The 26103-nt window shown below is 36.3% G+C and overlaps 4 protein-coding genes across 4 annotated transcripts; 3 read left to right on the forward strand and 1 right to left on the reverse strand.

Moving 5' to 3' along the window:
- Positions 1 to 3007: 3007 nt before the first annotated feature.
- LOC141613228 (GDSL esterase/lipase At4g01130-like) lies at positions 3008 to 3761 on the forward strand. The gene is made up of 3 exons (XM_074431969.1): positions 3008 to 3182; positions 3341 to 3524; positions 3755 to 3761. The coding sequence occupies exons 1-3, from the start codon at positions 3008 to 3010 to the stop codon at positions 3759 to 3761; spliced, it is 366 nt and encodes a 121-aa protein (XP_074288070.1).
- Positions 3762 to 7481: 3720 nt separating this feature from the next.
- Positions 7482 to 8174, forward strand: LOC141613230 (putative mitochondrial protein AtMg00310). Its single transcript, XM_074431970.1, has one exon. The coding sequence runs from the start codon at positions 7482 to 7484 to the stop codon at positions 8172 to 8174; it is 693 nt and encodes a 230-aa protein (XP_074288071.1).
- A 1-nt stretch (position 8175) lies between these two features.
- Positions 8176 to 8907, forward strand: LOC141613231 (uncharacterized). The gene has a single exon (XM_074431971.1). The coding sequence runs from the start codon at positions 8176 to 8178 to the stop codon at positions 8905 to 8907; it is 732 nt and encodes a 243-aa protein (XP_074288072.1).
- Positions 8908 to 21723: 12816 nt separating this feature from the next.
- On the reverse strand, positions 21724 to 24792 carry LOC141611516 (uncharacterized). Its single transcript, XM_074430069.1, has 2 exons — positions 22581 to 24792; positions 21724 to 22476 (listed from the first exon to the last, which is right to left on the reverse strand). Exons 1-2 carry the CDS (start codon positions 23509 to 23511, stop codon positions 22448 to 22450), a joined length of 960 nt encoding a protein of 319 aa, XP_074286170.1. The 5' UTR covers positions 23512 to 24792; the 3' UTR covers positions 21724 to 22447.
- Positions 24793 to 26103: the final 1311 nt, after the last annotated feature.

A 26103-nucleotide genomic window follows, 5' to 3' on the forward strand; every position in this document is an offset into this window, starting at 1 on the left:
TTCGAATACATTTATTTTAATTAAAATGATATTTGATAAGTCACAAAATTATTTATATAATGTTTATCATGAATAACTAATTATCACTTATTAGTTATAATTAAAAATGTATGTATTTTATTTTAAAATATTGAAATTAAACCTAAGAAAATAAGAGTTGAGAAATTTAATTTATTTTAAGTAAATATATTAATGTCATATATGAATTATATTATTTTTCTTCAATTATAATAATAAAAGTTTCAAACAGGCCGCACGAAGCGCGAGATACTACCTAGTTGGTACTATAGATAAGGACTCGTCCTTCTTTTAGACTCATATCGCTAGAATGACTCTCGTACACCCCGGATAAGGTCATCCACTATCATACATTCTGAGTATGAGGTGAGGGTACGTATTGGGAAGCTCTTTAATCGAACACCCAATCCCGCCCGCGGTATCGACCTTACTGAACGATCTTGGTTGGTTAAGTGTAAAAGTTGATAAAACGGGTTTAATGGATGAATGCGCATCCACAAGTTTAAACCTAACATGTAAGATTTTTTATACCGGTTATTTATCCAAGTATCAAGTAATTGATGTCGAATTGGTTTAAAACTAGATTTGCATGCAGAGACGAAAATTAAACATCCATTTACCAAGTTAGGCTTACGATGCTTAACACGGTCCATTTGTCTTAGAAAAATGCTTAAAAATGATAAAATATAAAATATGAACTCGTCAATCTAATTTGTCATGTATCCATTTTAACGAAAATCAAGATTGTCCTAGATAAGTGATGGAAACGAAACAAGAGCAATGACAGGCAGCCGTTAAGGTGCGAGCGTATAGACGATTCAAAAGGGCTCCCCCTGGTTTTGTAAAATGTGAAGAACATAAGGGCATTGGGGCGCGTGTCAGACGGTAGCCCAAGTGAGCCTTATGGACTTGTAAGAGGTTGTTAAGATCATTTTAAAAGGTTGTTAAAACCGCTTTTGCTGAAAAGGTCGTTAAGTCCGCTTTTGTGTTAAAGTGTAGAATATGACTCGGAATATTCACCATTATGTTGATAATACTCGTCGTCGGGTTTGAATTTGTAAGCTTGACATGAATAGTTTTGTAAATAAACATGTAAAATGTATTTGCTCAACTGTTTCATCACCGTACCCGAATTAAATCGACATGACATGTAATGCCCCGTATTTATAATTATACATTTTATATTATTTCTACGAATTATGCATGAGACGGAATAATAATAAAATAATAATAATTATTATTATTATTATAAAATGGTAGTTATAATAATAATAATAATAATAATAATAATATACGATATATATATATATATATATATATATATATATATATATATATATATATATATATATATATATATATATATAAATTGAATCATGTGAGGCACCCTTCTTAGGATAAGGCCGCTGTACCCATCCTAAATCGTTGGATCTAAAAATTATGGACTCATCAGATGATGCCACATCCCCCCGTATTATCCTAACTAACGTACACAGTATTCTTGCGCTTTCTCTCTCTTCTATCTCATCGTCATTGAGTTCCATCTTCAGCTCTGTCTTCACTGAGCTTTTCGACCGCCATTATCACTGAGCTTCTCCACCGCTATTATTATCCGGAAATTAGGTAATTTCGATCATCTATTTTTCATATCGATTACTTATTATCGTTGTTCATTACTTATTTAATTTGATAAATTACTGATTTAATTTGATAAGTTTTCACTAAACCACTTTCATTACTTATTATCATTGTTCTTATGCAGGTTTTGATCGTTTTCTGAGCATAATCGAGCACAATAGGAACTCATAAAATCAATTGAAGTCGATTTCTCGGCTTCTTCGTATGTTCCTTTCCCTTCTTAACTATTTACTACCTCGATATCGATTTTTGTTGGTTAATTTGTTATTAAATTACTTTAAAAATTGAGTTTCGCTCTTGTTCTACTCTTTCTCTTCACTCGACTTCGGTAAGTTTATGCCTTCCTATTGTGCTCCTATTTTCGCACAATTTTCAGGTATTTATCTTTAAATTATAATCATTTCTTTAAATGTTCATAATATTGTACCGATTTCAATCATTTTTCTTCACTTTTTTTGTGTAATTCCTCTTCCTTTTGATTTCTCATCAGTTCTGATAATTTATTTTGATTTTAGGGCTTATGTTGAATGCATTATTATTTATTCAGAATTATTGTAAATTATATTGATTAGGATTGCATTTGTGAATTGTATTGCTACATAAATTGCTTGAAAGCATAAAGTATGTAAAGATTATAATCATTCTATGTTAATTTTGCTTAAATTTTGATTTTTCTTTGTTAATCGGATTAGAATTTAGTATACCTCGTCATTTTTCAATGAATAAGATCGTTTAGTATTTTATGCTAGATTATGATAACATTAGGTTCATCTAGGATGCGACGGGTGTCGAACCATGGAAAGAAGATTGACCATTGGTCCAAACACAAGCTCCCGCATTGTAATTTCTCTATGCTGCTGTGAAGGGTGCCTTTGACGAGTCTGTCTTGACTCAGCCACCTTGGGTTGCCCAGTCCTCGGCGTCCCATAGGCTCGAGTATGCTCTCATTGGTTGGTTGGGTATGGTACTCCTGCTGTTTTCATGTTCTTGAATTCTCTTACGGGTGTGCCGTCTACTGAAATTATGTATTCATGCAATGTTCGGGTCAAATTGATGTACTATCAATTTATCGAGTATGAAGGTCTTTGTTAAAATATCATTTTGGCCTTTTCAATCTGAAATCAGTTAGAAGAGTTTTTTAAAACGAGTCGTTATTGATTTCTTAGGTACGTTGCGATTTTTTGATAATACAGAGTAGTTTATAAGTGTTTTTTAAAATGTAAACTATTGGTTGAGACGAGAATATAACTATCTAATGAGTTACCATTTCATGTTTGGGAATGATTAGCACAAGCGATAGGGATACTGTTTGTCAGCCAATACTTGAGGTCAATTGGATCGGATTTCAGACATGGAGCAAACTAGGCAACAACATCATCCACGTACAGTGAGGCTGCCAAGAGTGCCAACTAGTTCCTTGTTTGTCACTGGTGTCAGCCCTTTCTCTCTTGATATTCATCTCAATCAAATGAAGGAATTACGATCTAAGGCCATTGAACTCCAATCTCACTCGGCTCACAATAATGGTAAGAGTCGGTTCGATCAAAATTTGCTTTACTATCGCTATTATTTTAACATTGATCAATGCGGATAGTTGCATACTATAAACTGTCAATTTCCTTCGTTATTGTTATTAATTACGACACTGAATGTTACTAATTAGACGTAAATTTTTTCCGTCTAGTATCAAACCCACTTCCTCCTGTAAGCATATTCGGCAAAGCCCTATACATTGGCCAAAATAACTTCGCCGGAAACTTAGCAGACCTCGGTATTAGTGGAGTGATGCAGTTCATTTTGGGAACTATATGGCATAGGAGGCAAAACATTTTGGGTGCTGAAGCTAGCACCAATCAGATTATAATTCGGTATACCACCTCATTTTCCAACAAATAAGATCATTTAATATTTTATGCTAGCTTAATCCAAATGAGAACATATTTAGTTAATAACACATAAAAGTTATCCTAAGGTTTTCCTAGGGTTTATGTCCTAGGGTCTTTGTTTTCTCCTTGGTCTCGGGGCTTTTTCTCTCGATTTTTATCGTGAGATTGTCTTTGCTTTTCCTTTTCTCTGTTTTCCTTTGTTCTTTGTGCAGGTGCTGATGACAAGTTTTACGAGGGGCCAATACCGGGAGGGGAAAAAGCCGATGGGATCAGAGGTCGAATATTTTGAATGGGAAGAGGACGGTAGTGGCACGGAGGGTAGTAGGACACTGATGATTATTGGTAAACTATGGGAATCAAGAGATATAAACGTGAAGGATGTGGTTGAAATGTTGATCAATCTTTGGAACCCGTCGACACCGATTCTGGGTAATGTAGTGGATGCGAAGGAGAAAACCTTTATTTTTCGGTTCGAATCAGATCGTGACAAAGCTAGGGTTTTGGGGGGGCAACCATGGTACTTCGACAAATTCAGTGGTGCTTCAATGAACCAAATTTATCGGGTAAACTGACTGATGTTACTCTCTTTCTTTTTCTAATTTGGTCTAGGGTGTACGATCTCCCAATCTCGGGCAGGTCGAGTTAATCTAATGCAAGGAGGATTGGTGATAGTCTGGGAACGTTTGTTAGTGCGGAATTTGGACCAAATGTGGAGCTGGATAGGGCGATACATATTCGGATTATCCATGATATTAGGAAGTCCCTAAAAGCATCTATCCCTATTACATTAAAGGGTGGACGTATGACCAACTTTGATGTTAAATATGAATGATTACCTACCTTCTGCTATGAGCGTGAGTGTATTGGCCACGGGGAGAAAGACTGTGACGATGGCCCTTATGAAGATGAAGATTTAAATTACGGGGAATGGTTACGTGTTTCACCATAGAAGGTCGTTAAAACGTCAAAAGAACGACCTGGGAAGGCTGCGAGGGATCCGAGGTCGAGTTTTGATGAGTCTCAACGGAAAGATTCGGAGGAGGCTATAACAAACATGATTAAAAAGCTTCAGACAATTGCTCTTGATCTTCGTAGCAAAAAAATGAGCAGCTTGAAGACAGGTCGAGTCCTACGACTAGGGTGGTGAATGAGACGATTCTGGGGAGCAGGGAAAAGGATGTGAGTACCGAGGGTTATTCAGGCTGCTTGGGGGTGTGGGATAAGGAGGGTGGATTCGATGGGGTTTGAATGTTTCAATACAGAGGGAAGGGGAAGGGTTGAGGTGTGCGACAGGAGGATCGATGGGAGGGGGAGTGATGGATGCTATGGATATGGGCATAGATATGAGGGGGCAGGATACACGGAGTGCTGGGGAGGAGGTGGTGATGGAGGGGTCCAGTGGGAAGGGGAGTGAGAGGAGCTAGACACGGTTGGCCAGCGGCGAGGGTGGAAATACAAGGGAAAGTGCGACTACTGGTGAGGGTGGGGCTTTACTGGGTTAGCGGGAAAGGGTGGATAATATGGGGAAAGAGGTTTCGAAGAAGTTGCAATATATTGCAGACGGGGGTGTCTTGATACCTGAGGTGGTGGTTGACGGAGGTCAACCCCGCCGAGCCCAATGGATATCCTAAGTATCAACTGTCGAGGCTTGGGCAACCTCGACATGGTTAATGCGCTCTGTGCCCTGGTACGGAGAGAGTCCCCAGCCATGCTATTTTTATGCGAGACGAAACTGTGTGGTCGTGAAATGAGGAGGGTGTGGGAGAGATTAGACGGTTACTTTGGTATGGAGGTTAATAGTGTTGGACGGTCTGGTGGCTTAGCCTTTTTGTGGAAGAAGGAGGTGGATTGTGTGTTTGTTTATGCATCAATCCATCATATGGATTTTACGGTGCATGGGGAGGGAGGGGAGTGGAGGATAACGGGCTTTTATAGGTGGCCGGCTGTGTCAGACCATCACATGTGCTGGGAGCTTTTACGCTTACTTAATGGGAAATCCTCGTTGCCTTGGATGTGTGTCGGAGATTATAACGAGGTGCTTTTTTCTACAGAAATAAAAGAGGGAATCCGACCACAATGGCAGATGAATAATTTCCAGGCTGCGGTCGATGAGTGTGGTCTTCTTGATGTTCCTTGGGAAGGCTACAACTTCTCATTTGATAATGGCCAAGCAGGTGAAGCGAATAGGCAAAGTATAATTGATATGGGTATGGGATTGCCAACATGGTTTGATTTATTCCCCTATGCCAGACTCATTTATCTGGATAGGGAATGGTCGGACCATGCGCCCCTCAAGTTGGTCCTTAACTACAGGGATCTTGTGGAGAAGAAACAGCGTCCGTTCCGCTTTGAGCAAGTAAGGGTAGGGGAGGATGGTTGCGGTGAGGTGAGAGGGAGAGGCTGGTTGGTGACTGTCTTAGAGTAGTGTGCAGAATTAGGAGCCTGGAAGGGGACCAATATTAACTAGATTAGACGTGACATTGAGAGGAAGAATAGGCATCTTAAGAGGCTAAATGAAGAGGGTAGACGGGCAGAAAATGTGGCTAAGAGAAATAAATTGGTTTATGAGCTCACGAAGCTCCGTAAGCATGAGGAACAATATTGGAGGCAAAGGTCGAGGGCTTTGTGGCTTAAGGATGGAGACCGAAAATATGAAATTTTTCCAAACTCGTACTGGGTAGAGGAAACGGAAGAATTATGTTGCAAATCTGATCGATGATGAAGGAGTGACTCGTGTAGGCGAGGAAGCAATTTCCAAGGTGGCGAATACTTATTTTGAGCATCTTTTAACATCTATGATCCCAACAGATATTGATGCCGTATTGCATGGGTTTGGAAGAAGAGTTACGAATGAGATGAACCTTGAGCTGACTCGTGACTATGGGGAGGAGGAAATTATCGAGGCCCTTAATCAGATGCATCCTCTGAAAGGTCCAGGACCCGACGGGATGAATGCCTTTTTCTATCAGACTTATTGGGGCGAGATTGGTCCAGCTGTGGTAAGTACGGTCCTTGCAATCTTAAAAGCGGATATGTCACCAAGAGACTTTAAGAAAACGAATATTGTCCTAATCCCGAAAAAGAAAGCTCCTGACAAAATTCGTGATTTTCGGCCGATTAGCCTTTGTAATGTTTCATATAAATTGGTAGCGAAGGTCCTCGCTAATCGCTTGAAGAAGTTTTTAGATGACATTGTCTTGGTGACACAGAGTGCCTTTACTTCGGGGAGGGTTTTTTCGGATAATATTATAATAGGTTTTGAGTTATTTCATTATATGAAAAATTCGAGATCAGCTGACGGATTTATGGCTCTTAAACTGGACATGGCGAAAGCGTATGATAGAGTGGAATGGGGTTTTTTTTATAGAAGGTGCTTGTTGTATTGGGTTTCGATGCAAAGTGAACTGACCGAGTTATGGAATGTGTGAGTACAGTGTCCTTCTCAGTTCTTATTAATGGTAATCCGTCACAGGAGTTTTGCCCATCGCGAGGACTACGGCAAGGGTATCCGATTTCTCCATATTTATTTATCCTCTGTGCAGAAGTTCTTTCCTTCCTCTTGCGAAGGGCCATGGAAACTGGGGCTCTTCATGGTATTCGAGTGGCAAATGGGGCTCCACCTATCTCTCAACTTTTGTTTGCGGATGACAGTCTATATTTTGCTAAGGCCACGGTGAAGGAAGCTGAGGTGATTTCGGATATTTTGCGTCGATATGAGGGTGTGTCAGGGCAGCTTGTTAGCCTTGAGAAGACCATGGTTTCTTTCCGTAAAGGAGTGTCGAGAGGAAGACGAGACGAGGTTGTGTCCAAACTGGGCATTGTTGAGGTGGAGGAGCAAGCACTATATCTAGGCCTCCCAACGATAAGTTAAGCAAGAGATTACAGGGTTGGCGCGGGAAATTATTGTCTAGGGATGGTAAGGAGGTTCTTTTAAAGGCCATGGCCAATTCACTCCATACCTATGTTATGAGTATGTTCAAAATTCCAGCGAGATTTTGCAATGACCTTAGAGCGTTGGTGTCACAATTTTGGTGGGGGCACGAGGAGAGGAAACGAGGTATTTATTGGGTGCCGTGGAGGAAGCTTACGCAGCCAAAGGCGATGGGAGGTATGGGGTTTCGTGATTTTGCGCTATTTAATCTCGCTTTGCTTGGTAAACAGGCCTGGAGACTTGTGACGAACCCAGAGAGTTTATGGGCTCATATTTTACGGACCAAATATTATCCGAATGGGGATTTCATGACAACAGGTTTGGGTTGTAACCCAAGTTACGCTTGGCAAGGGATTTTCAAGGCTAGGTCGGTCTTGGTGGGTGGGTTGCGAAGAAAGATTGGGGACGGGTTGTCTACTCGTGTGTGGACTGATGCGTGGATTCCCCACACACAATCAGGCCGTGTCTTATCTCCATGTAGTCCGGGACGTGAGAATATGCTTGTTGCGGAGTTGTTGATGGAGAGTGGTGGCGGATGGAAGAGTGACGAGCTGGCTGCTCTGTTTTTGCCCTTTGAACAGAGCCGTATTGCTAACATACGGGCGAGCCCGAATAGCTCACACGACGAGTGGTACTGGCAGCTGAAGAAGGATGGATCTTACACTGTCAAATCGGCACGTGCTTGTTGGGGAGTTGTTTGACATGAGTGGATTGTGGGACTGGGAGAGGGAGAAATGGCTTTGGAAACGGCTCTGGAATGTCTTGGTATGGCCCCGTGTGAAACGTTTCCTCTGGAAACTGTGCAGTGAAGATTTGGCAACAAGGGCGAACTATGCAACCCGAGTACGAGGTGAGAAATCCTTTTGTCCTTTTTGCAATTCTGTTTTTGAGTCCAGTTTACACTTGTTTAGAGATTGTTGGGTGACTCATATAGTGTGGGAGGGGCTGAGTGTGAATCATGAAGGGGAGGATAGAGGATGCGTGCGTGAATGGATTGAGGAGAGGTGGAGAGGTTTCGGGAATAGGGAACATGGCTTGTTCATGGTGGGGTGCTGGGCTTTATGGGAGCACCGTAACAAAGTAATCTTCGATGCAGTGAAGGTGGATCCTATGGCGGTGGTTAGAAGAGTGCGAGACATTGTAGATGAGATGGAAGGGGGTGGGTTTGTGCGAGTAAAAAGGAAGGGAAGTGAGGAATGCCATGGTGATGAGTCGGGAAATAGGGGATGGGCAGCTCTTGTCGCGGAGTATGTCAAAGTTAATATTGATGCGGGAGTGAAGGAGGGAGAAGGCGTGGGTCTAGGGGTGGTGTACCGGAGCGGGGATGGAAGGGTGTTGTGGGGTGTGTCGTTTGTGCAGGTACAAGAGTGGGAACCCCTGGTTGATGAGGGGGTCGCGGTTCTTGAAGTCGTCAAAGAAGCGATACAGAAGTGACATAGGAAGCTTGTTGTGGAGAGTGATTGCCTCCAAGTGATCGAAGCTCTGAAGAAGAAGAATAAAGGCAGAAGCGTGTTTTGTTTAGTCCTGGAAGACATTTTTTCTTTATGTACCTCTTTTGATTCAGTTTGTTGGCCTTTTACTCCTCGAGTTAATAACTCTGTTGCTCACATTTTAGCTCATTTTAGTCTTAGGAATGTTGGCAGGTTTGAATGGTCCGAAGTTCTTCCACCAGCTGCGAACGATGTTGTACTCTCTGATTTAGTTTTAATGAAGTAAGACCCTCGGGTTTTCCCCTAAGAAAAAATGTTTTATGCTAGCTTATGATGAGTATGTCGTCCTTTGTGGAGCAATAGTTATGTGTCGGATTATTCTACTGCTTCTATTCGTCCCATTTCAATACATTTGTCACAATATTTCAGGAAAACTTTGAATAAATGATTTAACCTATTGAAATGCAATGAATGGATGGAATATTGAATCGGCATATACTTCTTAGCTACTGGGGAAATTTTAGGCAATTTTGTGATTGTTGATCGCTAAACCCTTCTATTTTGTACTATGTTGTATGTGGATTTCGCTAAAAGTCTAATGCATGCCAATTCTTTAACGAAATGTGTACGTGAAGTAGAACTTAGTTTGTTACAATCATTTGAGTAATTGTGTTCGAATTAAGTATAATTAGAACTATTGTTCATGGTAATGAAATATGTGTGTTTTGTTAGGCAGTATAACACTATCGATACTAGTATTGAGCAATGAGCTAAAGGTTTAAGTGGATGTACTACAGAAGGAAATAGAATTCTACTACGGAAAAGGTTCACAAAATTAGGTCCAAGATTCACAACATCATATCCAAGGGTCACAAAATTAGGTCCTGAATTCAAGATTCACAAAATTAGCAGGTTCAACTTTATTTGTGATTATTTTTGTGTCTTGTGTTACTGTAAATGTTTAAAAAGTTATGTTTTCACATGTACATCAAATCACTAGTGTTTCGATAGGTTTGTTATTTGTTAATACATAAATCTTTTTTTGAGTTATATCATCTATTTGCTCAAAAGGTAGAGCATTGTGCTATAACGAAAGATTTGAGTTCGAATCTCATATAGATGAACAAACGTAAATATAGGATTTTCATATACTTCGTTAATGCCAATGTACGTCAACGTCACTCAATCGGTTCTTTGATTTACAAAATAAGGTTAAGGTTCATAAAATAAGGTCTAAATTTCACAAAAATAAGGTCTAAGTTTCACAAAATAAGGTCCGAGTTTCACAAATCAGGTCTAAACTCAGGTGAGACACAGTGCCTCGCCATAACTAACAGCGCTCTACCTGACTTCAACCATTTATAGCCAATTTTCACAAAATCAACTTCCAATTTTACAATATAAGCTAAAGGATTCACAAAACAACTAGGATTCACAAAATAAGAAAAAGAGCAAAATTGGTGATTTCAACCATTTATAACCAAGTTTCACAACATTATCTTCTAATTTCACAATATAAGGTATAAGATTCACAAAATAAGTATCTTGGAATTACAAAATAATAAAAACAGCAAAATTGGTGATTTATGACCAAATTTCTAAAAATCACCTTCTAGGTTCACAATATAATCTCTAGGATTCACGAAACAAAGTCTAGGATTCACAGAATAAATTATAAAAAAAAGGTCATTTAAACCATTATGACTACCACCACCACCACGTGGACCACGACCGCGTCCCTTGCCTCTGCCACCAGGACTGTAGTACTTATCTCCATCAGCTGGCTTCAAAAGCTCATTGATGCTGACAAACTCCAAATACACTCGAACAGTATAATTACAACCCTAAGCTTTTTTCGCACAAAAATTGAATGATTGATTATTGTACATGGGACCAATCCATCAGCTATAATTGTGTATAAATCGGTATTTAAGTAGGGTCTCATGTGATGTAAGATGGTCTAATACAAGACTCCAAGCATATCCCTAACCTGACAGAATGGAAAGGGAAAAATGATGCAAATGACACTAATAAAAGTTGCATATGTTGGACCTTTTAAATCACTCGCTCTTTACTTCGAGAAATTTACAGGTGAGGTTCGATAGCTGAATGAATCAAGTATTACCTGCGTTTGAACTGTAGTTCATATTTGAGCGGATGGTTTGATTTCCGGGTTAAGCCGCCACTGGAAAGAAAATTACTCGAAACTAATGGGAGTCCAAAAACAATATAGGCACAACCACCACGAGCTCGAAAAAAAATGTATTAAAATTAGATGGGTACCATCTCGAGACTGGAGTAGTGATTGTTACCCTCTCACAACTGATTTACACCTTATGTGAGCACATATTTTACCCATCCAAATTGACTATGCTCCTTATGAGAGCATAACACAAGAGACTGCAAGGCACTAAAAATAACGATTGGAAATGTAAAACTTTGCTTCCTTGAGATTGAACCTCGACAATGCACAAGTATTAGGAAACGATGCATTCATACATCATTTAGAGAGCTACAACTTCATAACCAACCCCCAGGTACATCAGAAATATACCTTCTTTGTTCTCTCCCTTTCAGAAGCCTCTTTTTTCTTATCCTTGTCAGAACCCTGAGATTAGCAAGAAGTTCTACAGGTGAGGCAACTCCCAACAATTTCAGCAGTATAACCGTCAGTAGAAATGGCAGTAAGAGCCTTACCAATTTAATGAAAACGGACTCCTCATCCCTTCTGCTTGAAAGTTGTTGCGTAGATTTCATTCAACCACTTATGACCAAGTCTCACAAAATTAGCATATAAGTTCACAAAACAACTCTATGATTCACAAAATCACCTTCAAGGTTCACAATATCGAAACATATAATTCGCAAAATTGAGCACAAATTTTCACAAATTAAAACTGAAATAGAAAACAATAATTAGACCTTCAAAAAAAGGAAATACCTGTTTTAATAGCACTATTATCATCAACCATTGTGATATCTACAATCTTTATAGCAATTAGAGCTGCAAATCGTCGAAAATAATGTTGCCTTCTAGTTCCAAAATATAAGCTCTATAATTCACGATACAAGGTCTAGGATACACACAAAAAAAGGAGCAAAATAGGTGATTTCGACCACTTATGACCATGTTTCACAATATTGCCGTCTAGTTTCACAATTTAAGCTTCAAGATTCACTAAACAAGGTATATGATTCCCAAAATAAGAAAAAGAGCAAAATAGGTGATTTCGACCATTTTATGACCCAATTTCACAATATTGACTTTTAGTTTCACAAAACAAGTTTTAGGATTCACAAAATAAGGTATAAGATTCACAAAATAAGAAAAATGAGCAAAATAGGTGATTTTTTTTTTTTTTTTTTTTTGAGAAAAGATCATTATCATTAATAAAAAGTCATACGACATCTACAACATATGCCAAGCTCAATCGGATACAAATCGATTAACCATAGGAAATAAATTCTTGTTCAAAGAATGAAACACTGCAACAGAGTCTCTATCATCGATTCGCCGCAAAAGGCTTTCATCCATAAGAGGGTCTCCGAATCTTCCTTGACGAGTATCCATTTCTTCTGACGTGATTGATTGTAGCCATGAATCGGGCAAAATATGTAAAACCATATAACGATCTATAACAACGCTGATCTTCTGCTGACTTATTAGAAAACTGCAAACAAACCAGAAAACGAAAGCTCTCAAACTGAAAGAAGGACACCACCGATAGACGGGGACAGAGCCCTCAGAAAGAGAGACGAAACAAAAACGAAAGCGGAAATTAAACAAAAACATAAAGGAAACAAAGCGGAACACAGGAGAAAAAAACGGAAGCCACCGCCTCCCTACCAACCCACAACACCACCAGATCCAAGCACCACCCTGCCACACCACCTCAAAAAACTCGTCCGATAAGACCCGAACAGCCCACATACACGCAGACCGAGAGGAACGGGCAGACCCGTACGATCTAGAACCAGGTGTGGGTAAGAAAGGGGAGGAGGGTTAATCGGAAGAGAGGAGACGGGTCGCCGGAGAAAGGTCTTGAGAGACCCCATCCCCGGCGACATGGTAGGGGGTTGATGGGTGGCGGTGGGAGGAAGGAGGAGAACGGCGGCAGCAAAGGGGGAGGATTTAGGGTTTTGTTTTTTAGAGAGTAGGGGGAGAGAAAACTAGAGAGGGATTTTATAGGTGATTTTGATCATTTATAACCAAGTTTCAAAATATTGCCTTCTAGCTTCGCAAAACAAGCTTTAGGATTCATAAAATAGGACATAAGATTCACAAAATAAGAAAAGGAGCAAAATAGGTGATTTCGACCATTTATGACCAAGTTTCACAACATTGTCTTCTAACATTCACAATATAAGCTCTAAGATTCACAAAATAAGGACTAGGATTCACAAAATAAAAAATGATCAAATTTTGTACAATATTGTCTTCTAGCTTCATAAAACAAGCTCTAGGATTCATAAAACAGAGTCTAAGATTCACTAAATCAGGTCCTAAATTTCACAAAAGCTTGTCTAATTTTCAGAAAATCGGGCCTTAGATTCACAACTAAACAAAGATATATGCATCATAAAGTTTTCACCGTGACAGAGCGACTATTAAAAGGTTCATAAAATAAGGTCTAAGTTTCACAAAATAAAGTCCTAGATTCACATTTCATAACTAAACAGAATATATGCATCATATGATTAACCTTTCACCGTGATAGAGCGCCTATTTTAAGGTTTACAAAATAAGGTCTAAGTTTCACGAAATCAGGCGCTAGATTCACATTTCACAACAAAACAAACATATACACATAATACATTCTAATAGTCATAAAATTGTTCAGGATATCTACTTTCGCTATATTAACATCGTAACAAAATCACTAGCAGAATTATCATAATCATCACAATATCAAAATCGCGAGGTTAAGATCAGGAAATCGCTCAATTTTAATTTGATAAAATTTGAACCTTAAATTTAGGAAATCGCTCTAATTTGATCAATCGAGCCTTATATCATTAATTTATTAGTGAATTAACAAAATTAAATGAATATGCGCAATTTTGATCAAAATTATGAAATTTCTTGAATGACGTTGCTGTATGTTGTTTTGATAAAATGTATGAACAATTTTCCAGGAAATCGTTGCAATTGTTATTATTGATTCGAATTTTCCAGAAAACTGCAGAAATATATGAACAATTTTCCAGGAAAACGAGATATCATGACGTTGTGTTCGTTGTTATATTTTGAGAGAGAGAGAGAGAGAGAGAGAGAGAGAGAGAGAGAGAGAGGGGTAAGTATTTGGGTTGTTAGCATGTGATTGTTTATTTTAGATAGAGAAAATATTTGGATCAAATGAAAAGTTAGGAATGAACCCAAATTTTAAGCCCAAATTAAATCTGTCCGCCCAAGTTAGGAAGAATCAGTCCGCCCCAAGTTTACTGAAGGAATTTGGTGAGGCCAGCCGCCTCGCCATAATTAACGGCCTCACCGGATCCGGCCTCTCTCTCTCTCTCTCTCTCTCTCTATATATATATATATATATAAAGAGAGAGAGAGTATATATATATATATATATAGAGAGAGAGAGAGAGAGAGAAAAGAGATCAACTAAGGCCAACATTTATGTCCATAAGTTCTATTATGAGCCATTGGATGGAGGGAGATGGAGGGATGAGATCAACCCCAAAAAAGTGTGTTTATAAGCTAATCTCACCATCTCTCTCCTCCTTCACTAATCCACTCTAATTAATCACTAATTTACTATATATTTGTTTTCCACTCATCCATTTCTCTTTCATCTTACACATTTCATTTCTCTCTTCTCTCAAACTCTAAAAAAAAAACCCAAATAAATAAAAAAAAAACCCAAAAATCCAAATAAATAAAAAACCCAAAAAATCCAAATAAATAAAAAAACTCAAATAAATCATTCATTCCTCTCTTCCTCATTCACCACCACCCACCACCACCCTACCCGACACCAAATAACCACCCACCACCCCCGCCGCCACCCCACCGCCGCAGAATCTTTTTTTTTTTTCAACTCGGTTTTGGTTTTTTTTTTTTTCGTTTTGTGTTAATTTGTATGTTTTGAGTTGTTTTTTCCATTCATTATTTATTTTGTCTTTTATTTTATTTTAGTTGTCTTTTATTTTGTTAGTTCTCATTTTTTATTCATTTTCTTAAATCTCTTCTTGTTATACGTTTTTTTTAAGATTTCGTGTTTTAAATCTCGTTTTTTTTTTGTGAGATACTTTTTTTTTTCATCTAAGACAAAAATGGACTAAAGTTATAAAAAAAATGAACCAAAGTTATACAAAAATAGACCAAAGTTATACAAAAAAAGACTAAAGTTATACAAAAATTGGACTAAAGTTATACAAAAAATTGGACTAAAGTTATACAAAAATGAACCAAAGTTATACAAAAATGAACCAAAGTTATACAAAAATAAACCAAAGTTATACAAAAATGGACTAAAGTTATACAAACATGAACCAAAGTTATACAAAAATAGACCAAAGTTATACAAAAAAAGATTAAAGTTATACAAAAATTGGACTAAAGTTATACAAAAAATTGGACTAAAGTTATACAAAAATGAACCGAACCAAAGTTATACAAAAATGAACCAAAGTTACACAAAAATGGACTAAAGTTATACAAATATGGATTAAAGTTATGCAAATATGGACTAACTTTTGTCCATTTTTGTATAACTTTGGTTCATTTTTGTATAACTTTGGTTCATCTTTGTATAACGTTAGTCCAATTTTTGTATAACTTTAGTCCTATTTTTTGTATAACTTTAGTCCATTTTTTGTATAACTTTGGTGCATTTTTGTATAACTCTGGTCTATTTTTATATAACTTTGGTTAATTTTTGTATAACTTTGGTTCATTTTTGTATAACTTTAGTCCAATTTTTTGTATAACTTTAGTCCATTTTTGTATAACTTTGGTTATTTTTGTATAACTTTGGTTCATTTTTGTATAACTTTAGTCCATTGTTGTATGACTTTAGTCCAATCTTTGTATAACTTTAGTCTTTTTTTGTATAACTTTGGTCTATTTTTGTATAACTTCAGTCCTTTTTTGTATAACTTTAGTCCATTTTTGTATAACTTTAGTCCTTATTTGAATAACTTTTGTCCTTATTTGTATAACTTCAGTCCAATTTTTTGTATAACTTTAATCCTTATTTGTATAACTTCAGTCATTTTTTGTATAACTTTAGTCCAAATTTGTATAACTTTAGAACTATAAATTCAAATTTGAAACAACACATAAGAAGATGATATTAAAAAAACCAATAAGTCAAAAAAGTACAATAAAAAAACTTCAATAACAATAATAAAAAATTAACCAATAATTAAAAAAAACAAATAACAAAAAAAAAATCAAATAACAAAAAAAAACCAAAACCAAACCAAACAAAAAAACCAACAAAACCAAAAACAATATATACAAAATGTGAAATAAATGATCACTGAAATTGCACATAAGGGCATTGAAGTTGTACACAATGACCACTAAAGTTGTACGAAATATGAAATAACAAAAAAAATTATATATCGTGTGTATAACTTTAATGCACACAGTGTATAACTTTAATAGACAAGATGTAGAACTTTAGTTCAAAATTTGTGTAACTTCAATTTATACAATGTATAACTTTTAGACATTAACAGTATAACTCTATTTTGATTATTGTATAACTTTAGCCCAAAATTTGAAATTTAAAAAAAAACTTGAAAAATAAGAAATAAGAAATTCAAAACGACAAAGACCAAAAATTTAGGAAATACAATACAATACAATAACAATAATTGAAATAAAAAAACGTCAGTGAACAATAACAACCAAATAACAATAACCAAATATCTAAAAATTTAAATGTCGAGTGTATAACTTTAATGCACGCAGTGTATAACTTTAATAGACAAGATGTATAACTTTAGTCCAAAAAATCAAATAACAATAACAATAACAAAATAAAAAAAATAACAAAAACAAAGATCTGAAGAATGAAGTTATACAAAAATAACAATAACAACCAAAATTACAAAAATAACAATAACAACCAAAATTACAAAAATAACCAAAAAAAAAAATGAAGAACAAAAAAATGAAGAACAAAAAAGAAAAAAGAAAAAGTGAATCTGAAAAAGTGAATCTGAAAAAAACAAATGAAGAACAACAAACAAATAACAAAAACAAATGAAGAACAAAGAACAAATAACAAAAAAAAAAAGTGAATCTGAAAAAATGAAGAACAAGAAAATGAAGAACAGTGGTGGTGGCGAAATGAGGGTGAGGCGTGAATGGTGAGGCGTGATGGTGGCGGCGGGGTTTTTGTCGTGGGTTTTAGTCGTGGTGGCGGAATGAGGGTGAGGCGTGAATGGTGGCGGCGGGGTTGTTGTCGTGGGTTTTTGTCGTGGTTTTGTCGTGGGATGGTGGTGGTGTGATGCGGTGGAGGTAGGCGGGAGTGGTGGTGGCGGAATAATGTTGTTAGTAATTTAGACCAAATTAATACTCATCTTATGATATTAAAATTACAAATTAATTCAAAGTGGTCTAAATCTACATGCATGCAAATAAAAAGTACAAAAGATGGTATTAAACCATCTTAAGACAAAATTTCCTTACATTGCTATAAGGCAAAATGGGCACAACTGAAGGACTCCTTCCTTGATGTTGTTCTTGAGCTAATGTAATAAGGATGATCCTCTAACAACACCAATTACCAAAATAGGTAATCTCCAAAGGTTGCACCCAAGAATCAACCCAAAAACTACTATATTACTAACTAGGTAAAATTAGTAGTAATCCTTGTTTGTAATGTATTTGATGTACTAATAAATATTATTACTATGATAATATTATTACTTGGTTTATATGTGTTTTAAGGATGATAAGATGATGAACAAAATTAGAACAAAGTTTGGTCACTTCCTTGATGTTAAAACACACGTCCAAAGCACCATATATAAGACTAAAGATTCTTCAAATTTTTTCACCTAATTCTTCCACCCAAAAGTTAGTGGAAAAATATGGGTATTAAATGGCAATTATGGAAGACAATATGAGTGGCAAAATGCCACATATTGGACAATTGTTGTCCTCTCATAAGACCAAATTTAAGTGGACCAAATGGCTCCATTTTGGTTTACGATATTTGCCCCACAAATGCTTATAAGTCTTATATTTAATTATCTTACATAATTAAATATTAATTTAATTATTTAACCCTTAAATAATATAAATTAACTACCAATGACTACTTAACTATTAAGTAATCATAAGACCATATTATCAACATACAATGTGTCAATATTAACCCATTTAGCTAATTTTACAACCTCTTGTAAAATATAAATAGCTAATAAATTCCACCTCAACCAATATACACATATCGTATAAAATTAATTAATTAATAAATTCTAATCATTTATTATTTAAATATCTCATAATTAAATAATAAATCTCATTGTCTCGAGTTCGTAACCCGTCATCAAATAATACATTTATGTGACTAACCAAGAGTCAAATAATACAAGGAATTAATTATCTCGTATCTCATACAAATAATTAATTAATTCTATTTGGGCGTCATCCTATAGGTGTGACATAAAGGGATCAGCTGATCACCGCCGTCAAACGACAGTAATGTCAAACTCTAGTCAGCCAATCATTACCGATTAACGATGACCAGCTGACAAATAAATAAATAAATCCCTGATATTCCTTTTACGAGATTTAATATGTAAACACACTCATTGTGGAGGACACTACTCCAACAATCTCCCACTTGTCTGACACAAGTGTGCGTTACCAATTCTCTTGTCCAATAATATCTCCCACTCAATACAAGATGTCTTTCAGGTCGTTCTTGCACGTGATCATATCATAAAGTGGTTTCCTCGATCAGGAGAATGACTGTCTGACCGGATAATCTACTATAGATCTCATCCGAGCGTGGCCACGCATTCACAGTCATCTCTCCTCGAGTGGCCTTGAGATAAAATATGACTTATAAGGACAATCCCGTTGACCTATTTTCTTCATTCGATCTGAGATCACAATGACCCGAAGAAATGCTCATCGGCCTCCTTTTACGGTGCGACCTAGAACAAAAACCAAAGCCACCGGAAAACCATACCAACTCAGACAAATAGTCACCAGTCTAAAGAATTGACTCGAAGGAATAAAAAGAAGTCCTCGCCACGACCTAGCAACAAAAGGACTCTATAAACGGTCACTGTCCGACAAATTGTCTCACAATATGCCTATGTAATCGACCAGTCATCATTATGACCATATAACAGTCGAACCTGTCATCTATCGCCTTACAATCTAGTCACTCCGAGACGTCACCTCATTAAGTAACTAGGGACAAAATACAATGTTAATCCAGTTCACTTAATAGGGTTCGACATTGTCTTTACAACCTATTTGGAGAAAAACAAAGTATATAAATTCGGACATAAAATCGGAATATAACGATAAATGCAACTTATCACATATGAAATAATAAATACAATATTTGATTATTACATATCAAATAATTTACAATAGTTCTGGCATTCGTCTCAACCCCATCGAAACTACATGACTATCATGTTTAGCTTGAGACAATGGCTTGGTTAAAGGATCAGCGATGTTGTCAGTTGTCCCAACCTTACAAACTGTAATTTCTTTCCTTTCGATTAAATCTCTAATAACATGAAATTTCCTAAGCACATGTCTAGACTTGTTACTAGACTTGGGCTCTTTTGCTTGAAAAATAGCCCCACTGTTATCACAATACAAAGTGATAGGATCCTCGCGATAGGGACTACTTTCGATCCCTCTAAAAATTGTCTAATCCAAACGACTTCCTTTGCGGCTTCGGAGAGGTCAGTAATGTACTCGGCTTCCGTTGTAGAATCGCGATCACGGACTCTTTGAAACTTCTCCAAAAACCACCCCTCCGTTCAACAAAAAGACAAAACCACTGGGATTTCAAATCATCCCTATCGGTTTGAAACCGGCATCCGTATAACCTCTTATACGTAATTCCGATTCTCCTCCAAACACTAAGAATGAATCTTTAGTCCTTCTCAAGTACTTCAGAATATTCTTGATGGCTATCCAGTGACTCTCACCGGCGTTTTAAAAACGACTCGTCATACTCAAAGCATACGAGACGTCAGGACGAGAACACATCATAGCATACATGATCGATCCAACAGCGGAAGCATAGGGAATCGATTTCATGCGTTCAATATCCTTAGGCTCAGTAGGACACTGTGACTTACTCAAAGTGATCCCACTACCCATAGGTAGAAAACCTCTCTTGGAGTTTTTCATATTGAATCGGTCAAGAATCTTATCGATATAGGCTTCTTGACTCAATGCTAATATCCTTTTGGGTCTATCTCTATAGATCCGGATACCCAAGATGCGCTGAGCTTCTCCCAAATCTTTCATTTGGAAGTGATTTCCCAACCACTTCTTAACAGAATCAAGCATATCAACATCATTCCCAATGAGTAATATGTCGTCCACATAAAGAAGTAAGAAAACAACTTTACTCCCACTAAACTTCATGTATAAACATGGTTCCTCAACACTTCGAGAAAAACCATTCTGTTTAATAACATGATCAAAACGATGATTCCAACTCCTTGACGCTTGCTTAAGACCATAAATGGATCTCTTAAGTTTGCATACTTTGTTAGGATTTTTAGGATTCACAAAACCCTCGGGTTGTGTCATGAACACTTCCTCTTCCGTAAAACCCGTTCAGAAAGCGGTTTTGACATCCATTTGCCATATCTCATAATCATGAAATGCAGCAATCGCTAACATTATCCGAACAGATCTAAGCATAGCAACTGGTGCAAAAGTTTCATCATAGTGTAAACCATGAACTTGAGTGAAACCTTTTGCAACCAATCTAGCTTTGTAGACATCTTTATGTCCATCCATGCCGATTTTAATCTTGAATATCCACTTACACTGAAGAGGTCGAACATCTTTAGGTAAGTCAACCAGGTCCCATACCTGATTATCGCACATGGAATCCATTTCGGATTGCATGGCCTCGAGCCATAGCTTAGAGTCAGAACTCATAATAGCTGCTTTATAGGTCTTGGGTTCATCACTTTCTAAAAGTAAAACTTCATAGTCACCATCTTCCTCGATAATACCAAGGTATCTATCAGGCTGGCGACTAACCCTTTCTGACCTCCTAGATTCAGAAGGAACAATAACCGATTCAGACGTCGAAGGAACATCTTTCTGTATTGTCATATCAGTTTGTGGCTCTTGAACTTCGTCAAGTTCAAATTTTCTCCCACTCTGTCTTCTAGAAATAAACTCTTTTTCTAGAAAGACAGTTTCACGAGCCACAAACACTTTGTTCTCGTTACTATTGTAGAAGTAATATCCACAAGTTTCCTTAGGGTAGCCTACAAAAATACACTTTTCAGAACGAGGTGCAAGCTTATCGTCAAACTTGCTCTTAACATAAGCATCACAACCCCATACTTTCATGTATCGCAGATTCGGGACTTTCCCTTTCCATATCTCATATGGAGTTTTGTCAGTTGCTTTAGTGGGACTTTTATTAAGTGATTTTACAGCAGATAAAATGGCAAAACCCCAGAATGACTTTGGTAACTCTGTTTGACTCATCATCGATCGAACCATATCTAATAAAGTTCGATTCCTCCTTTCAGCCACACCATTTAATTGTGGTGTGCCAGGAGGAGTTAACTGAGATACAATATCGCAGTTTATAAGGTGATCTTTAAAGTCATTGCTTAAATATTCCCCACCACGATCTGATCGTAATGCTTTAATCTTCTTATTTAATTGGTTTTCTACTTCATTCTGAAACTCTTTGAACTTATCAAAAGCTTCACTTTTATACCTCATTAAGTAGATATACCCATATCTACTCATGTCATCGGTAAAAGTAATGAAATAGTCATAATTACCTCTAGCAGTGACTGTCATTGGACCACACACATCAGTGTGTATTAAACCCAATAACTCACTAGCTCGAGATCCTTTTCCTAGAAAAGGTGAACGAGTCATCTTGCCAAGAAGACAAGATTCGCATGTACCAAATGATTCGAAATCAAAAGGTTTAATTACACCAGTCGACACTAGTCTTTTAATGCGCTTCTCGTTAATGTGTCCTAATCGACAATGCCATAAATAAGATTGATCGGGATCACCTGTTTTGAGTCTTTTATTATCTAAATGATAAACATCATTGCAAGTATCTAGAATATAAATACCATTGATTGAAATAGCTTGACTATATACAATCTCATTAAGGGAAAAAGTACAACACTTGTCTTTAATTACAAAGGAAAACCCTTCTGTGTCTAACACAGATACGGATATTATATTTCTAGATAGCGTTGGTACAAAATAACAATTATTAAGATGCAACTCCAACCCCGAAGCTAAACTAAGTACATAAGTTCCTACTGAGACGGCAGCTACTTTAGACCCGTTTCCCATTCGGAGATCGACATCACCCTTATTTAGCTTTCTTATGCTTTTTAGGCCCTGCAAATGATTGCACAAGTGAGAACCACAACCAGTATCTAATACCCAAGTTGTTTTTGAAGCATAATTTATGTCTATCATAAAAGATTCAGTTGAGAAATTACATGTTGGCTTCACAATGCCAGCTTTTATGTCATCCAGGTACTTAGTACAATTACGCCTCCAATGTCCCTTGTTATTACAGTAATTACAAGTATCTTTAAGAGGATTACCCTTTAAAAGTTTAGGCTTGGTAGAGCAATTCGCAATTGCTTTACCTTTGCCCTCTACCTGAATGGGCTTCTTACCTGCATTCCTCTTAAACTGCTTCTTCCCCTTCACATTAATCGCAAGCACATCTTTCCTTGTACTCCCACTCAATCCCATGTCCTTCTCTGCTTGCACAAGCAGAGAATGGAGCTCATGTAAACTCTTTCTCATGTTTGTCATGTTGTAATTTACCCTAAATTGGGTAAATCCCTTGACGTGCGAGAGAGAGTGGAGCACTCGGTCTACCACTAGTTCGTCGGGGATCTTGCATCCCAACCCCTCTAAAGTTTCCACGTACTCAATCAATTTAAGTACGTGTGAACTTACAGGTTGACCATCATTGAGGTTAGCCTCAAAGAAACGAACTGCCGTGTCATATTGAATTATTCTCGGGGCTTGAGAAAACATAGTTGAAAGCCTCGAGAATACTTCATGTGCATCGCGAAACTTGACACATTGCCTTTGTAAAGCAGGATGCATTGAAAAAAACAAAACATTTTTAACAGCAGCGGATTCCTTTTGATAATTTGAAAAAGCATCCCTTACATCGGCAGTGGCCCTAGTATTAGGCGAAGGGGGAGAGGGATCGACAAGGTAGCGTAATTTGCCATCACCTGCGGCAGCTAATCGAAGTTGTTCCTCCCAATCTTTGAAATTACTACCGTCGGCACTTAATACATATTTGTCCATAAAAGAACGTAGCCAGGAATCTCTAGCTATGGTGGCGGTTTCACTAGTAGAAGCCATCGTGATTACTACAAAGGAAATAAAGGAAAGATTTAACATTTATCGTCTAGATATATTTAACTTGTGAAACTATTTAACAAGTTCGCATTTATATAATGATCTCCCACTGAATTATATAAATGATTCCAAGATCCAATTTTATATAAACACAGGCACGGTGGACCGATTCAACCCATATTTATATAAATTTGGTGAGTCAACAACTTTGACTGATTCTACTACTAGAACTCTTGGTTGACGGATTTTCTTAAAATCTATCTTTTAGCCCCAGAATAAATATGGGCACGGTGGACCGATTCAACCCATATTTATCCCGTTGAGTCCAACCAATTTTCACGCGTAATAACTTTTATTACCCTACTTACCCAACGTAAAAAGAGTGTACCTCGGTGATCCGAACCTACCTCTAATGAAGAAGGGATTCATAGGTGCTATTATTTGGTAAGGCTTAATCTCAATTTTAAACAAAAGTGAGAGATCTTATCAATTTAATTGTCTATCACTTTTAAGTGAACAAAATTTAGTGAATTCTAAACAATTAAATCGATAACAACAAAAATAAAACATGTAGTGACGATTTGGCATGAATGCATAAAAGAATTAAAGCAACCAAGTCCTAATATGGCCACCTAGTTAATCTAATTAACTAAAATTATTACACTTCGGAAACCAACTCCTTGGTCCCTTGAGTCTTCATAAATTGGCCTCCTTCTTTAGGATTTCGGAACTCCTTTCCGAAAACACCGTCTTCATGAAAACTCCGTCTTTTGAAGCTTTATTTAATTACTAATAATTAAATTACATAACAATACCCTATTATACAATTTGTAATAAAATTAAAATAAAACTATTAATTAATTACAAATTAGGCGATACGAAATCGCAATTAATTACAAAACAAGTCAATATTCCCTTACATTTCGGGAAATACCAACTTCTACCTATGGCCATATTAGGAAAAATTACATAATTATAATTCTAAAAACCATTCATCAAAATGAATAATAAAATGCATTAAGGAAAATGACATGCCAAATCGTCTAACTTACCAACAACGATCATTTGAGCTTGCCTTGACGGAATTTTTACCAATAAAAATTCATAATCAATTCTTAAAACAATTTTAAGACTTACTCATCATACTAATCTGGTCTATTATCAAAATAATCATTCTCAACAATTATCTTGATTTTATATGGGAATTAAAACACAATTGTGACAAAAAAATGATATAATAATTCACAATTATCATATAAAATTCCATTTAATATAAAATTTTATGGAAAAATAAATTTCAAAACTATGAACATTCTGGTCTTACACCCAAAATGCCATGCAAGTGAAAATTTTTGATTTTAAGATTTATTTAAAACGATTTCACAATTTAATCGGTAAATCGACAATTTTTACGATTTAATTCTAAATCAAACCATAAAAATTAAAATTACTTAAAATAAAATTTTGTACATTTTGGAACAATTTCCAGGAGCTAAAAATTCAGAAATTTCGAGCCCAAAATTAAAATCAATATTTATTTACAAAATAACCATTATTTACCCATTTTTATCAAATAAAAATTAATAAACAACCTAAATTAATCACATTAATTTATAGTATTTACTTATCTCATAAATAGAACATGCATGTGGTTATTTTTAAATAAACATGCATAAAATTAACATGCAACACAATTTAATTAACTCTTAATTAATTTTAATGCATTTTTACTCAATTTTATGCCAATTTAAGTTATAAAAAGTGGAAAAAATTAACAAAAATCAAATTTTCGTCCCATATCATCCTAAGACCAGATTATTTACATGCAAGACTATATTATGTGATAAAACGAATTTTAGTAACATAATATCAATTTTATTAATTTATCTCATAAATTGCTAAAATCGTCTTAAGACAACATGCATGTATTTAACAATGCTCTGATACCACTTGTTAGTAATTTAGACCAAATTAATACTCATCTTATGATATTAAAATTACAAATTAATTCAAAGTGGTCTAAATCTACATGCATGCAAATAAAAAGTACAAAAGATGGTATTAAACCATCTTAAGACAAAATTTCCTTATATTGCTATAAGGCAAAATGGGCACAACTGAAGGACTCCTTCCTTGATGTTGTTCTTGAGCTAATGTAATAAGGATGATCCTCCAACAACACCAATTACCAAAATAGGTAATCTCCAAAGGTTGCACCCAAGAATCAACCCAAAAACTACTATATTACTAACTAGGTAAAATTAGTAGTAATCCTTGTTTGTAATGTATTTGATGTACTAATAAATATTATTACTATGATAATATTATTAGTTGGTTTATATGTGTTTTAAGGATGATAAGATGATGAACAAAATTAGAACAAAGTTTGGTCACTTCCTTGATGTTAAAACACACGTCCAAAGCACCATATATAAGACCAAAGATTCTTCAAATTTTTTCACCTAATTCTTCCACCCAAAAGTTAGTGGAAAAATATGGGTATTAAATGGCAATTATGGAAGACAATATGAGTGGCAAAATGCCACATATTGGACAATTGTTGTCTTCTCATAAGACCAAATTTAAGTGGACCAAATGGCTCCATTTTGGTTTACGATATTTGCCCCACAAATG

This window comes from Silene latifolia, chromosome 11, assembly GCF_048544455.1.
Source record: "Silene latifolia isolate original U9 population chromosome 11, ASM4854445v1, whole genome shotgun sequence".
Taxonomy (NCBI): domain Eukaryota; kingdom Viridiplantae; phylum Streptophyta; class Magnoliopsida; order Caryophyllales; family Caryophyllaceae; genus Silene; species Silene latifolia.

Excerpts from the sequence above, each read along its gene's own strand:
- LOC141613230 (XM_074431970.1), top strand. The coding sequence starts at position 7,482 with ATGGCCAATTCACTCCATACCTATGTTATGAGTATGTTCAAAATTCCA.
- LOC141611516 (XM_074430069.1), bottom strand. The coding sequence starts at position 23,511 with ATGTTAAATCTTTCCTTTATTTCCTTTGTAGTAATCACGATGGCTTCT. Across the intron at positions 22,477-22,580 it reads TGGCATTGTGAAGCCAACAT|GGCCTAAAAAGCATAAGAAA; the intron begins GTAATTTCTCAA and ends AATCATTTGCAG.
- LOC141613228 (XM_074431969.1), top strand. The coding sequence starts at position 3,008 with ATGGAGCAAACTAGGCAACAACATCATCCACGTACAGTGAGGCTGCCA. Across the intron at positions 3,183-3,340 it reads TCACTCGGCTCACAATAATG|TATCAAACCCACTTCCTCCT; the intron begins GTAAGAGTCGGT and ends TTTTCCGTCTAG.
- LOC141613231 (XM_074431971.1), top strand. The coding sequence starts at position 8,176 with ATGAGTGGATTGTGGGACTGGGAGAGGGAGAAATGGCTTTGGAAACGG.